At 35.7% G+C, this 13185-nt stretch overlaps 1 protein-coding gene across 2 annotated transcripts in view; it reads left to right on the top strand.

Moving 5' to 3' along the window:
• SLC25A12 (solute carrier family 25 member 12) overlaps window positions 1-13185 on the top strand; it is a 130767-nt gene that overhangs the window by 46244 nt on the left and 71338 nt on the right. For both annotated transcript variants that reach the window (XM_069079966.1, XM_069079965.1), the window contains 3 exons: window positions 3198-3336; window positions 4780-4873; window positions 6666-6750. In XM_069079966.1, coding sequence (XP_068936067.1) covers window positions 3198-3336; window positions 4780-4873; window positions 6666-6750 — 318 coding nt within the window. The remainder of the gene's footprint in view (window positions 1-3197; window positions 3337-4779; window positions 4874-6665; window positions 6751-13185) is intronic.

Below are 13185 nucleotides of genomic sequence, written 5' to 3'. Positions count from 1 at the left end.
TCCCCAGTGCTTAGCACAGTGCCTACCACATAATAAATGCTTAATGATGTTTATTGGATTGAATGAAGTACTTTGAATATTTTTGCTCTCCAAGCTCTATATAAATTTGTTTATAGGCATTACATGACACTGATTAGCACTCAATTCTGGTTCTTTAAATCTCTTATAAAGGCTCTGCCTTTGGATTCTGAATTCCCTTACCTCAAGCCACTAACCCCTAATCACTTCAGTTCTTCTTCCAGACATCTTGCTAAACAGCAGAGGTGTACTTCCTGCATTGCCAGTAAAGTTGTTTCAGCTACATGGACTCCATTTAAAGCTAACATCTTGCTTTTATTCTTTTCTCCTCCTTTTCTTTCATACAATCACCAAATATCTATTAAGTGCCTATTGTGGGCAAAGTCTTGTTCCTTATTACATATTTACAAAGATAAATAAAATGTGGCCCCCTTGTCCCCAGGGAGCTTATCCAGTAGGAGAGATAAGGTAGATACACAAATAACAAAATAAAATATAATACAAACAAGGTGATACATGAGTTCTAAGGATAGAGAAGGCTGGGGAATGAGAGTGGTAGTATTGGGCATTTGAGCTGAATCTTAAATGGTGGATAGAGTTGAAGGAATGATATGAACAAAGACTTCAGAGTGGAAAAGTTTGGAGGATAGTGAATAGTTCACTTTGATCTTAGTGTAGTAGACATTAGAGAAACTCTGGTGTTTTTTGAATAGTAAATGATTGGTCAGAGAGAAGCATCAAAAACTGTTCTGGCAACACTGTGACATAGAATGGGAAATTGGCTTAGAATTGGCTAGTTAGGCTTATTGTAAGAATCTATGTAAGAGGTAATAAGATAATATGAACTTCTAAAACTTTATTTCCTACTGCAGCTCTTGGTTTGGGAGAAGCAAATATAGCTGTAGATTATTTTTCTCAGTGTACCATATTCCTTACTTCTGCCTTTCCTTTGGCCACCACTACTTCAGTAGACTTATTGAGGCCCAAATGTTGTAGCTCTGTTTCCAATATTTGCTAGTGTAGGGATAGTGTGTCTCCTGTTTACCTTCATATTGCCTCTGTGGTCACAGCAGAAGATGTATTGAGTTAGGAAAGCCTACATTAATATAGGCAGCAACCTGGAATTGGGCCATACCTCTTACCCTTGTCCCTTCCCTCTATGTATCATTTAGCTATTTGGTATGCCAAAAATGGCACCCAGTGCCCATCTATGGTCTAGACGTTGTTCATTATTTTGTTAAACTACCAAGCTCTGAAAAATAGCCAGTTGAATTATTCATGGATCAAGTTTTCCCCAAGTCTGGTTTTAAATGCAGAAGTAGATTTAGACCATTTTCACATAAATTGCAAGTAGCTAAACATGTTAGATTTTCAGGCACTTCCTCTGAAGTGACCCTCCCTCGCTTGTCTATTTTCTTGTGCATGCCTTATACATATGTGTACGTTTTTGATCACTGCTTGTTTTACATGGAGAGAGGCCAGTGAGCCCTTTTGTTGTTTCAGCTGAAGGTCATTATCTTTACTTTACACTGGGGTAGAAAGATCAACTCCTGTTCTTTTTCTCCAGTGAATTTGAACAGGATACATGTCACTTCTTACATATTCTACATCATCCCCTCCCCTGTCCCCCAAAACAAAGAAAAGAGGGGGAGGGGAAGGCCCCAAGGGAAGGATTTGATTCTTTGGGGCAAAGAAACACTTTCAGTAAGCAGTTCATTTAACTTCCAACTTGGTTGTGAGTTAGAACTCTTTCAGATCTAGGGATTGAAAGCTACTGGAACTTGTCACCCAGTCCTCCTTAGATCTAAGTTATTTAAATCCTTTTGGTATATATCTGGTGATTCAATTTAGGTTGAGGAGCTGTTGTCCAATTTGGGGCCAGGTACACTTTTGGATAAGGTGGGAGACATTTGTGTTGCAGTTATCTTTTTTCTCTATATCAATGCTATGCTTTTTTTTCTCTACACCAATAATTTCTGAGATCAAAACAATCATCCTAATGGCTTTGTAACCATACATTTGAATTTTGAATATTTGCTCCAAAAACCAGACAATCTTGGTTTACATCCATTTTGTAATTTGAGCTTTAATAAACCTGAAGTGGGTTTAGATTAAGTCATCTCCTTACCCAACAAGAACAGTGAAGGTTTTTCCTTCTCTGAGTCCAGAGGGCATACCATGGTTCTTTATAGAGCCGAGGTAGAAAATTTGGCCAAATATTTCTCCCTGCCAATTAAAAACATTTTTGGTAACTATACTTAACAGTATCATTAATGTACTTATAAGAGGGGAAAGAACAGTGAATTTGAATTTAGAACCTCTGAGTTTGAATACTGGTTGTGCTTGTTATTTACCTGTATAACCCAGGGCAGGTCATTTTAATCTCTCCTTGGCTTCAATTTCCTTGTCCATAAAATTAGGAAGCTTTTACTAGAAGAGACATAAATAACAAAACAAAATATAACACTAACAAGGTGATACATGAGTTCTAAGTAGAAAGAAGGGTGAGGAACAAGAGAGGTGATATTGAGCTTTTGAGCCGAACTTCAGATGGTGGTTAGAATGACAGAAACAGAGTTTTTCTCCCCACTCCAGAGCAGGAAAGTATGATGTGTGTTTGAGCCTCTTCCAGTTCTAAATCCTATTCTGTGTTTCAGGACCTAAGTGAATAATTAAGATGTTAAGATAAAATTATATCAATAGTCTTTTTTTAAGTAGGATAATATTATTTAAAAAGTCTTAAAATCTTGAAAAATTTATCATTATGAAGAAAACCATTTTATAAGATGCTACTTAGATTGTTCCCTGAAGGTCGACAGACTGGGGTTTAGTTGGACCAGAGCAGACAAGTAGTTCTGTAGATGAGTGCTAGCCAAGAAATGTTTAACAGAAATGATTTTACCAGATTGTGAATTGTATTTGGTAGTTCTGACCTTACAAGTGAACCATGAAGTCCTGCTGCTAATGTTGCTTTTTTTCTTTAAAGCCTAAAATGCAAAGGCTTCCCCTTAGGGCAGGAGGAACCACCCTCCCCCCCTTTTCTTAAAGCATGACACATTCCTTATACTTATGGATTGGTTCTTTTCAGTAGAATGATGAGTGCTTTGGATCAATTTCAAGCAAAGTCCAAGTCGGATGAAAATGCATTCTTTTTTTTTTTCATGTCATTTCATTTTTAGGCGGCTGGTGGAAGTATTGCCCACCAGGTTAGCTTCTCCTACTTCAATGCATTTAACTCCCTACTGAATAACATGGAACTTGTTCGTAAGATATACGGCACTCTCGCTGGCACAAGGAAGGATGTTGAAGTCACAAAGGGTAAGTGTTGTTGGTTTTTTTGTTGTTGTTAATATCTTTATGTTTTCCATTTAGTCTTCCATGAAAAATGCTTTAAGTTCACTATCCTAATGTTAGGTTTGGGAGAATCTGTGCTTTCTCAGGTGAAGTGCATGCCCCACCTAACCCACATGCATCTCCAGAAATTCAGTGGGATTTATTGAAATGGTAACAGTGAGGAATGGAGGAAAGGAACTGGTAAGGCTCTGAAAGGAACCTTGGACTAAGCTGTGAAGCAGGGCAATGATGCTGCAGGAGAAAAATATTTGAACTGGAGTGTCAGGTCTGTGGGTGGAACTAAGAATTTGAAAGAGTCATGGTGGCAACTTAGGAAGGTTATTCCTTTTTAGTGAATTCTATTAGGGAGACTTAGATGAGTAGAAAAAGAGCTAGTCATTTTCACCTGTGACTCTTGAAACCAATGAGCATGCTAAAGAAAGAATTTTAGCTTGATGCTGTTTACCTTTGATAACCCATCATGGTAACATTTTTTACATTTGTGGTAATTTGGTAATTCTTTAATAGATGTTTGGGATTTTTGGTTCAACAGACTCTTAACAAGTATCTGTTATGGGCTAGGATTTTGGGAAACAAAGATGAAAGCAAATAGTTCCAGTCCCTGTGCAGCTTACATTCTACTGGGGAGGAAATTGTGGATGTGACATATATAATTCATTACATATTTATTTGGTGCCCACTGGGCTGGGCACAGTGGGTATAAAAACAAAAATTAAACAGTCCTTCCTCAGGGAGTTGACATTCTACTGGGGGAATACAACTTGTACATAGAGAAGTAAGTTATTTCATGGTAGAGGGAGAGTATATGGCCTCAGGACTTATCTGAGTTGGGCCTTGAAAGAAGCTAGGGATTCCAAGAAGAATCCATACACAGATAAATATAATAAAAGGTAAGAAATGTTGCTGGGCAAAGGAAATACCCAAATGCTTTAGGAATATTTGACTTAATTTTTATTTTTTCTCAATTACATATAAGCAAAGATTTTTAATATTCTTTTTAAAAAATTAGAATTCCATATTCTTTCCCTTTCTCTTTCCCCTCACTCCTCTTTGAGATGGCAAGCAATTTGATATAGATTGTACATGTGCAGTCATGCAAAGCATTTCTATATCAGTCATGTTGCAAAAGAAAACAGACCAAAAAACCAAGAATAATAAAGAAAGAAAAAAGAATGCTTCAATCTGCATTTAAACCCCAAGTCTAGGAAAATTTGAGGGGGATAAGAATATATTTTTCTCTGTGTGTATGTGTGTATAAATGTTTAAATTCAGGTATAGTGTTGGTAGTTTGGGTTATTGTTGTTCAAAGTCCAGTATACCCTTAGCTTCCAGATTGCATTAATTTAAAGTAAGAGTTTGGTATATGTTTTGCAGATTTAAAGACTATTTATCTTGTTCCCCTCACAGAGGAATTTGCTCAAAATGCGATAAGATATGGACAAGTTACACCATTGGAAATTGATATTCTATACCAGCTTGCAGACCTGTACAATGCTACTGGGTAACTATTCTAATGATAGGATATTTAGTTTGTAAGGCAACAGTTTTAAAACTCCATGTAGATGTTGGTCGTATGTCTTATGTGAAAGTAAACAATGATCTATACGACTTGGGTTGGGGTGAGCGGGATTAAGGATTTAGTTGTCTTAAGTACTGAAGAGGTTGTCCAAGCATCCATAAAGACAGAGAAAAACATGAGCTCTATTCTGATAGACTGGGTCTTCTTTTCTAAGACTTTGCACATTCCTTAGGGGACGAAGAACAAGGAAGAAGTGGAGTCGGGACTGGAACCTCTGGGGTCTAGTCATGTTCTGAAGAAAGGAAGAAAGTATTATTGATTTACTATTAGAAGGTGTTATGAATAAGATATCATGGAAGTTGACTCATTCAAAGAAGAGTGAATCTTCTGTGATGAGTGGTCATGTGTACTTTGAAAGCACCTCCTTGTTCTCTCAGAGGCCCTATGAAACATTAGATCTTTTTGGGGTGGAGGCAGACAATATTTTACATGCAACAGAAACCAAACTACAGTAATGTTGTGTAACTTAACAAGGCACCAAAAGATTTAAAAGTAAAATGGATTCAACTCCCAGCAGGATAAAGAAATTATATCCTATTAAAATATTCTAACTTTTGAAAGTGGACCTCTCTTGCTCATATCTAGTGACTCTTTATCCACAGAACTATTGCATATTGTCATTCTCATTAGAATAGCCACTAAAATTAAGTAAGCTTGGAATCTTTTAGTCAGAATTCTCTTATCCCAAAGATAATCTAATTAGGTTTATTTTTGGATACTCAACATAAAAAGTAGTTCCTGATGTTGGGACCTGTGGAATAACATGAATTCTCTCCTGAGATTTGTGTATATATGTAATCTATTGCCTCAGAAGGACAGAATGGTCAGGCAAGAGATTTAGATGGTTGCTATTTATTTATTAGCACGTAGTGGAAAGAATTCTGATATGGAGATTATGAGACTTGGATTTTTTAGTTCAACCTTTGTCATCATCTGTCATTGTGACCCTGGGCAAGTCATTTAAAGGTTCTGAAACTAAGCTTTTTTAGCTATAAAATGGGCTTGAGTATCTTTAAAGTCTTTTCCAGATTAGTAATGCTCAGTCTTCTTTTTCACCTGCATAAATGTAATTTATTTTTCTGCTTTATGGATGACAAAACTGCTGCAAACTTGTTTTTGTGGGTCTAATGTTTTAAGATACCTTGAGGACAACAAATGGTAGTTCTCAAAGTGTGACTTGAAAGGGTCTTCTAAGTCAGAACTGTCAAACTTAATTAGAAACTTGGGCCTAATATTGATTTAGAAATCACAAATTAATATTATCTATACTGTATTGTGTTTTTTTTCTTTTGTTAAATATTTCCTGATTGCATTTTAATCTGGTTTAGATAACACTCAGAAGTTTTGGGCTATGTGTGCAAGGGACCATAAATTTAATACCTCTGTTTTAAGTGATTGGCAAAATAGACTCTTGAAATAATAACATGTGTAATATGGTATGTCTTTATGTTGTTTTCTAACATAAATTCAACTTGATTCAGCAAATATTAATTACCCTATATGCAGAACCTTGATAAATTATGATAACTTCATTAGAGTCTCTTCCAAAGCAAAGTCCTTTATGATATAATTCCCCATTGTTTGTAGGGAAAGTTTTGTTTGTTTTTGTACATTTTCTTTTAACTGTAGTAGTAAGTAAAGATTTTTTTCTCCAGTGGTTTTTATTTGTTGTTTAATCTAACAATTATTTTTTTTCCTATGTTCTCACCTGAAGGCGTTTGACTTTGGCAGATATTGAGAGAATAGCACCGTTGGCCGAAGGTGCCTTACCTTACAACCTGGCAGAACTTCAGAGGCAGGTAGGAGGAATCCCATAAATATAATGACTTTTTAAAATGCTGAAAGAACAAGTTAATGAGGGTATAAAGTTTCTGAATGTTTGTTGTGAAAATTAACATTCTGCTTCCCATAAAGAGACTTTCACTTTGCTCTAAGGATCAAGGGTTTTTTTTTTTTTAATTCTTTTTCTTCTTTTCCCTACCCACATACCTAGGAAAAATTCTGATAAAGGAACTAGGCTTATGTTTTTGTTTTTTCCCCTGTAACTTATTAAAATAAGGAAAATACCAGCACAAACACACATAGAATTGATCTCTTTGGGATTAGCAATCTTTTTATTTCAGATGTCTAGTCATGTTTAAAGGTTAGTTTTATTAAGTTCACTTTGTATAATTAAGTTGACATTTATATGCTATTTAAAAAAAAAAGCAGACAACATAACCCAAAACATTACTACTATATGAAATAAGTCATTCAATGGGTGATCACAAGACTGCTTGTGATCAGATGACTATGTATACACATACACATACATATATGCATGGAAAACCAAATGATGTATATATTCATGAATTGTAGATACAATCATGACTATCATTAAATAATTGGAAACCTTTAAATTTTTTTTTCTATTTTTAAAAAGGATTAACATAAGATCTTCTAATTCTTACAAATGTAACCTAATTCCAGTCTGTTTCACAAATATTTATTTAAAAGACTTAATTGAATTATTTTAATTTAAAAACCCCAGCTTTATATTGTAATTCCTTCCTATCTACATTCCTTCTTTTTTTGTAGCACCTGAAAGTTTGCTATAGTAGAATACATTAAATTTTAAGATGATAACAGATACCCAGAAAGTGAAAGCTTTGTTGGGAGATGGACAGTCATTATCTTTTGATTGTTTTCCAGTTTGAGTAGAGATACTTACAGTACCTGTCAAAATACTCTGGGAGTTAGTGTTGTCTCCAACGGGCAGTTGAAATCATAGAAATAAAGAAAAGAAAGTAGAAAATAAGATAAAATAGGACTTAATAGAGCAAAATATCTATCTTTTCTGAGAATAGAGAGCAGGGATCTGCTCAGAATTTTTGGCCACAAAGGAAAACTATACACACACACACACACAAATACACATTTGTATATATACATATGGTCATATATATTATCAATGAACATATTTAATTAGTTTTTCAAAACAATATGAACTAGATTTTTTTTTAAGTTCCTAATGCTGCCCTGATTCTCTTACCCATAGCACAGTGGAGAGTTTCCTTAGAGGTCTGAGAAATGTGTTGCAATTTCTGGCGCCTCATGTCTAGATATCTCCTATCTCATTTATATTAGAAAAATGATGTAATTACTGTTCCTGGTATAAATTGGCTTCTGAAGACAGGGTTCAGAGATGAATTAACAGCATTTTCTGACAAACCTGATGCTTTCTAGCTGTTGGGGATCCAAATGAAGGGTCTAGCCCATTTGTAGTAGGGCCCTTTGGAGGCATTAGGTAAGATAAGCATTTGTTCCATTCTCCCCATCACTCAGCTAGTACTGATGATCCCCACTCTCTATTCTAAGAGCTTCTCCTACTTGTGTGCCATTTCCTTAGCATCAGAAAGCTTGGGAAATTTATTTTGAAGAAGAGTCAATGTAACTTTGATTCATGATGTGATTTTAATTTTAGTTTTTTGCAAGAAGTTACACAAATAATTGGACATATCTGAGATCATATGAGCAGATTTGGAGCAACTGTATATATATATATAGTTCCATAGAACTATATATATATATGTATATATATATATATAGTTCCATAGGCTTATAGGTGGGATTTGAATTTATGCTACAGCCATGGGAATGAATTTTAGAGTAGCATCAATAGATTCCAGGTTGGAATTGCAACCTTTCTCTCCTTTATTTCCATACAGAATTTGTATTAATAAATTTCTTAAGAGCACAGACATTAATTTTTTGTGCGTGTTTGTGTCATGGTACTTTGTATATAGTAGTTGCTTAATGAATACTTGTTGAAGTAAGCTAAGAATACAGTGAAATAGTATGCAGATTGCTCTAAATAATTTTTGGCAACCACTATAACAAACACAAACTTCTCTATATTCTTTACAACAAAGAGTCTTCAGTCTGGATAGTTCATATTCATATAGCATTTAATCAAATTAAATAAGCATTTATCAAGCATCTACAGTATACAAACTATTATGTGCCAGACCTTTGGGATGTAAAGACAGAAAATGAAATAAAAGAAACTTACATTATTCCCGAGTCATACAGAAAGAAAAGTAAGGAAGCAGTTGTAGACTTGAAGAGAGTGCTAAAGAAATTGTATTTAATAGACACAGAAAATTGAATGCAAAATGTAGAGAATTTATTTTCCACCTCCCCAATCCAGCCCCAATACACATAAAACATTCTCAAATTTGACTCTAGGTCTTTCTGTACTCTCTATTACTCCTTTGGTGATCTCATCAGCTCTTAGACTTTAAATTATCATCTCTTTTCAGATAATGACCAGATCTACACATTTAGCCCTTTATCTATCTTCTAAGCTTAAAATCTACATCTTCAAATGCCTGCTGTACATAGCTACACAGGAGTCCCCTGGGTATCTTAAACTCAACATGTTAAAAGAAGAATGAACCTATTATCTTTCCCTCTGAATCCATCTCCCTTCCCCCACTTCCCAACACCTTTCTCCCACCACCATTAGAGTTAAAGTCCTTATGGATGAGTACCATTTTGTTGACCTATGATCTTGTAATTAAAAAGGTAGAAAATTTGAGACAGCATGGCATATTAGAAATGAAAGAATTTAGATTAAATCCTAATTCTACCACTTTTTAGCTTAATGGCAGTAGACAAATCACAAAATATCTTGGCCTCTAATTCCTCATCTGTAAAATAAGAGGGTTAGACTAAATGATATCTAAATCACTTTCAGCTCTAAATCCAATGAAGTTTGTAGAGTAGTAGAAGGTCTACAAAATTTAAAGTCAGAGGACCTGGGATAAAATCTAAGTTCATTATCTATTACATATGTGACCTTGATCATATCACCAAACCTCATTAGACCTCAGTTTCTGTATTTGTAAAATGAAAGGGGTTGGGCAGCTTTTAACATAATTTTCAAAAACTAATCTGCTTAAATGTTATTTGACTCACAAAAGTTACAATTAACATATGTCATTCTCCCTTTTTAGTAATCATCTTAATTTCCTTACAATTTCCCCTGTATCTACAGTCTAATAAAATGTAATCCTTTACCACTAATTAATTAATAGTAGCTAATTATTAATATTTTTACTTTTAAAGCAGTAAAAATAAACATTCCATCAAATCCCCACTTGTTATTTGATGGACTTGCCAGGAATGACAAGTATTATTTGGCTTCTTCAGGGAAAATTAATTTGTTAAACATTTATTGAATACAGACTATTGAGTACCCTTACACATTAGGAGGATTATTTCAGAAGCTTGTGTGAAGGTTGGACAACAGTGAGGGTACCAGTTAGGAGGTTTCCTCTAACAGTCTGAGAGGCAAATAAAGGCTCGAACCAGGCTGGTGGCTGAGTGGACAGAAGAGGATAGATTCAACAGATAAGTTTTTGGAATAAACAGGACTTAGCAAGTTGATATAGAGAGAAAGGAAGAGGGAAGATTACAAATAACTGAGTTTTAGTCCAGAGTGACTGCAAGGAAGGTCACATTTACATGGAAGGTGAGGAGTTTCTTTGAACATCATGGACATGGGCAAAGCACCTGATAGCCCATGTGAGGGATTCTAAGAAGACAAGGATACAGACTTTGTCCTCTTAATGCTTATCCACTGACATGATAGTTTATAGAAAGTTTCTCCACAAAGAGCTGTCCATGAAAACCAATCATGGAATAATAATAGAAACCATATGGCATGTTTAAAAGAGATATGCACTATGTAAAAATCTCTATATCTGGAATTTTGCTGGTTGAGTAAATCCAGGCAAAGAAATTCCCCTTTACTGTTACAGATTGGCAGTTCCCCTGTGATTTTAATCTTAGTGATTTTTGTCCATGTGGACACAGAGAGATTAAGGACCTGCCCATGGTCACATAGGCATTATGTGTCAGAAACATTATTGGAGTCAGGGCATCTCAACCTCAAGATCAGCATTCCAACCTCTAACAATAACAGCTAGCATTTGTACAGTACTTAAAGGTTTTCAAAGAACTTGGCTTATGTTACCTCATTATGATACTAACAAATTGAGGACTATTGTCTGATTTCATTGGGTTCACAGTGATTTTTCTTGAACATGAAGGGTCTCTATTTGAATGAACTATTATGAGAATATTTGGCATGATTGTGGTTTGTCCTTTGTTTTTGAAGAGGACCTTGACATCAGAAAGATGATTTCATGACTTCCAAGTGAACTGATTTTAAGTGAGGGAGGGCTGTGCAGTCACCAGTCTCACTTTTTCCTCCAGAGCCATCTGGTTCCAGTGGCCAGATATAGATCAGGACAACTAGAGATGACCTAGGATATAGTGGGAGATGTTGAGGCTTTTTTAGCTAAGGTCTTTTTGAGTTCTCACTTTGACTGAGGCAATGGCCATTCAGTGATTGGACTGTTTAAGAAGCGAGCCATGGGATGGTCCCTTTTAATAAAAAAAAAAAATCAAACTGGGAGGGGAAGAGCCTTAGGGTTTCTCTACAAAAGAGAAAAAATTACTATTTATAGTCACTCTGATCCATGGGGCCCAGACAATAACCATTAAGTGGTGCTTGTGTAGGGACCTGTTGTTGGCCAAACAATTAGAACCAAAGTAAATCTGGATTTAAAGCATGGTCTTTAAGAAAGAAATCTAGGGGGTGGCTAGGTGGCTCAGTAAGTAAAGCTCTGGCCCCGGAGTCGGGAGGACCTGAGTTCGGTTCCGGCCTCGGACACTTAACACCCACACAAAAAAACTAGCCATGTAACCTTGGGCAAGTTACTTAACCCCAATTGCCCTCCAAAAAGGCAAAAAAAAAAATCTAGTCATTAAACTCCAAGATATATAGGTAGGTTTCAGCCTTCAAAATTTACCTTCCTTTGGACAGAGAACCCTCAGGTAAGGGCATGATAAAAGAAGAGAATAAAAGACAGGAGTTGGCCAACTGGAACTGGACATTTGGGGGGGCAGCTCAGATTACTCACAGGTTGTGGTTTGTCCTTCATTCTGGAAGAGGACCATGACATCAGGAAGATGATGCCATGACTTGCAAGTGAATTGGTTTTAAGTGAGGGATGGCTGTGCAAAGTCACCAAACTCACTTTCTCCTTCAGAGCCATCTGGGTCTGGTGACCAAATATAGATCAGGACAACTGGAGATGGCCCAACTTTGGCATGATAGAACTTTAAAGAAGCCATGTAGTTATCTGATTAATAGATTTAATACTAGCATATTATTGGATTCTTTGGTGTCCTCTGGGTACTTTCTATCATCCTGTCATTCTCTTCTGCCTTCTATGTTTTCTCCCCAGTTTTGCACCCTTATATAAGGTCTTCTGTGGCTCCTCAGCCTTGAATTGTCGCAATCACTATGTCTATTCACTGAACCCTAAAAAAAGAGCTATATAAACAGTGGCAAACAGAAGTTTCCTTTCTGCAATACAAATACACAGTTATGCTGATGGACCTCTTTACTATATCACAGTACCTTATATATGAATTATTATGAAAAAAAAGATTTTAGGATAATCAAGAATTCAGAAGAAGAGAGAGAAAATGGAGAGAGGGAGAGATTTTTTTGTGATTAGAACTAGGACCAACAGGTAGAAGTTGCAGGGAAAGAATTATCAGTTAAATATCAGGAAGAAATTTCTTTTTTTCTTTTTCCCCTTTCCCCTTTTCATTTATATATTTTTAACACTCATTGAAATTTTTTTTTTTGATTTCCAAATTCTGTCCCCCCCTTCTCACCTCTCCTCTAAGCATTGAGAAGGCAAGCAATATAATATCAATTATACATGGGAAGTCTTTTTTTTTTTTTTTTGCCTTTTGGAGGGCAATTGGGGTTAAGTGACTTGCCAAAGGTCACATGGCTAGTTTTTGTGTTAAATGTCTGAGGTCACATTTGAACTCAGGTCCTCCTGACTCCAGGGCCAGTGCTCTATTCACTGCGCCACCTAGCTGCCCAAGGGAAGTCTTGTAAAATATATTTTTATATTAGCCTAGTTACAAAGTACAAACAATAAAAAGCAAGAAACATAAAGTAAAAAAAAAAAAAGTATTCTTCATTCTGTACTCAGAGTTCATCAGATTTCCCTCTGTAGGGGAATGGCATTTTCATCATGAATCTTTTGCAATTATCTTGGATAGTTGTATTAATTAGGGTAATTAAAGCTTTTATAATAAGTCATTGCAATATTGCTGTCATTGTGTACAATGTTCTCCTGGTTCTGCTCACTTCACTTTGC

The sequence above is a fragment of the Petaurus breviceps genome, unplaced genomic scaffold (genome assembly GCF_028583685.1).
Source record: "Petaurus breviceps papuanus isolate PSGF00001 unplaced genomic scaffold, PetGlider_PUasm1.0 91133, whole genome shotgun sequence".
In the NCBI taxonomy this organism is placed as follows: domain Eukaryota; kingdom Metazoa; phylum Chordata; class Mammalia; order Diprotodontia; family Petauridae; genus Petaurus; species Petaurus breviceps.
The sequence above is the reverse complement of the archived record's forward strand: the minus strand, read 5'-3'. Positions and strand labels throughout refer to the sequence as shown.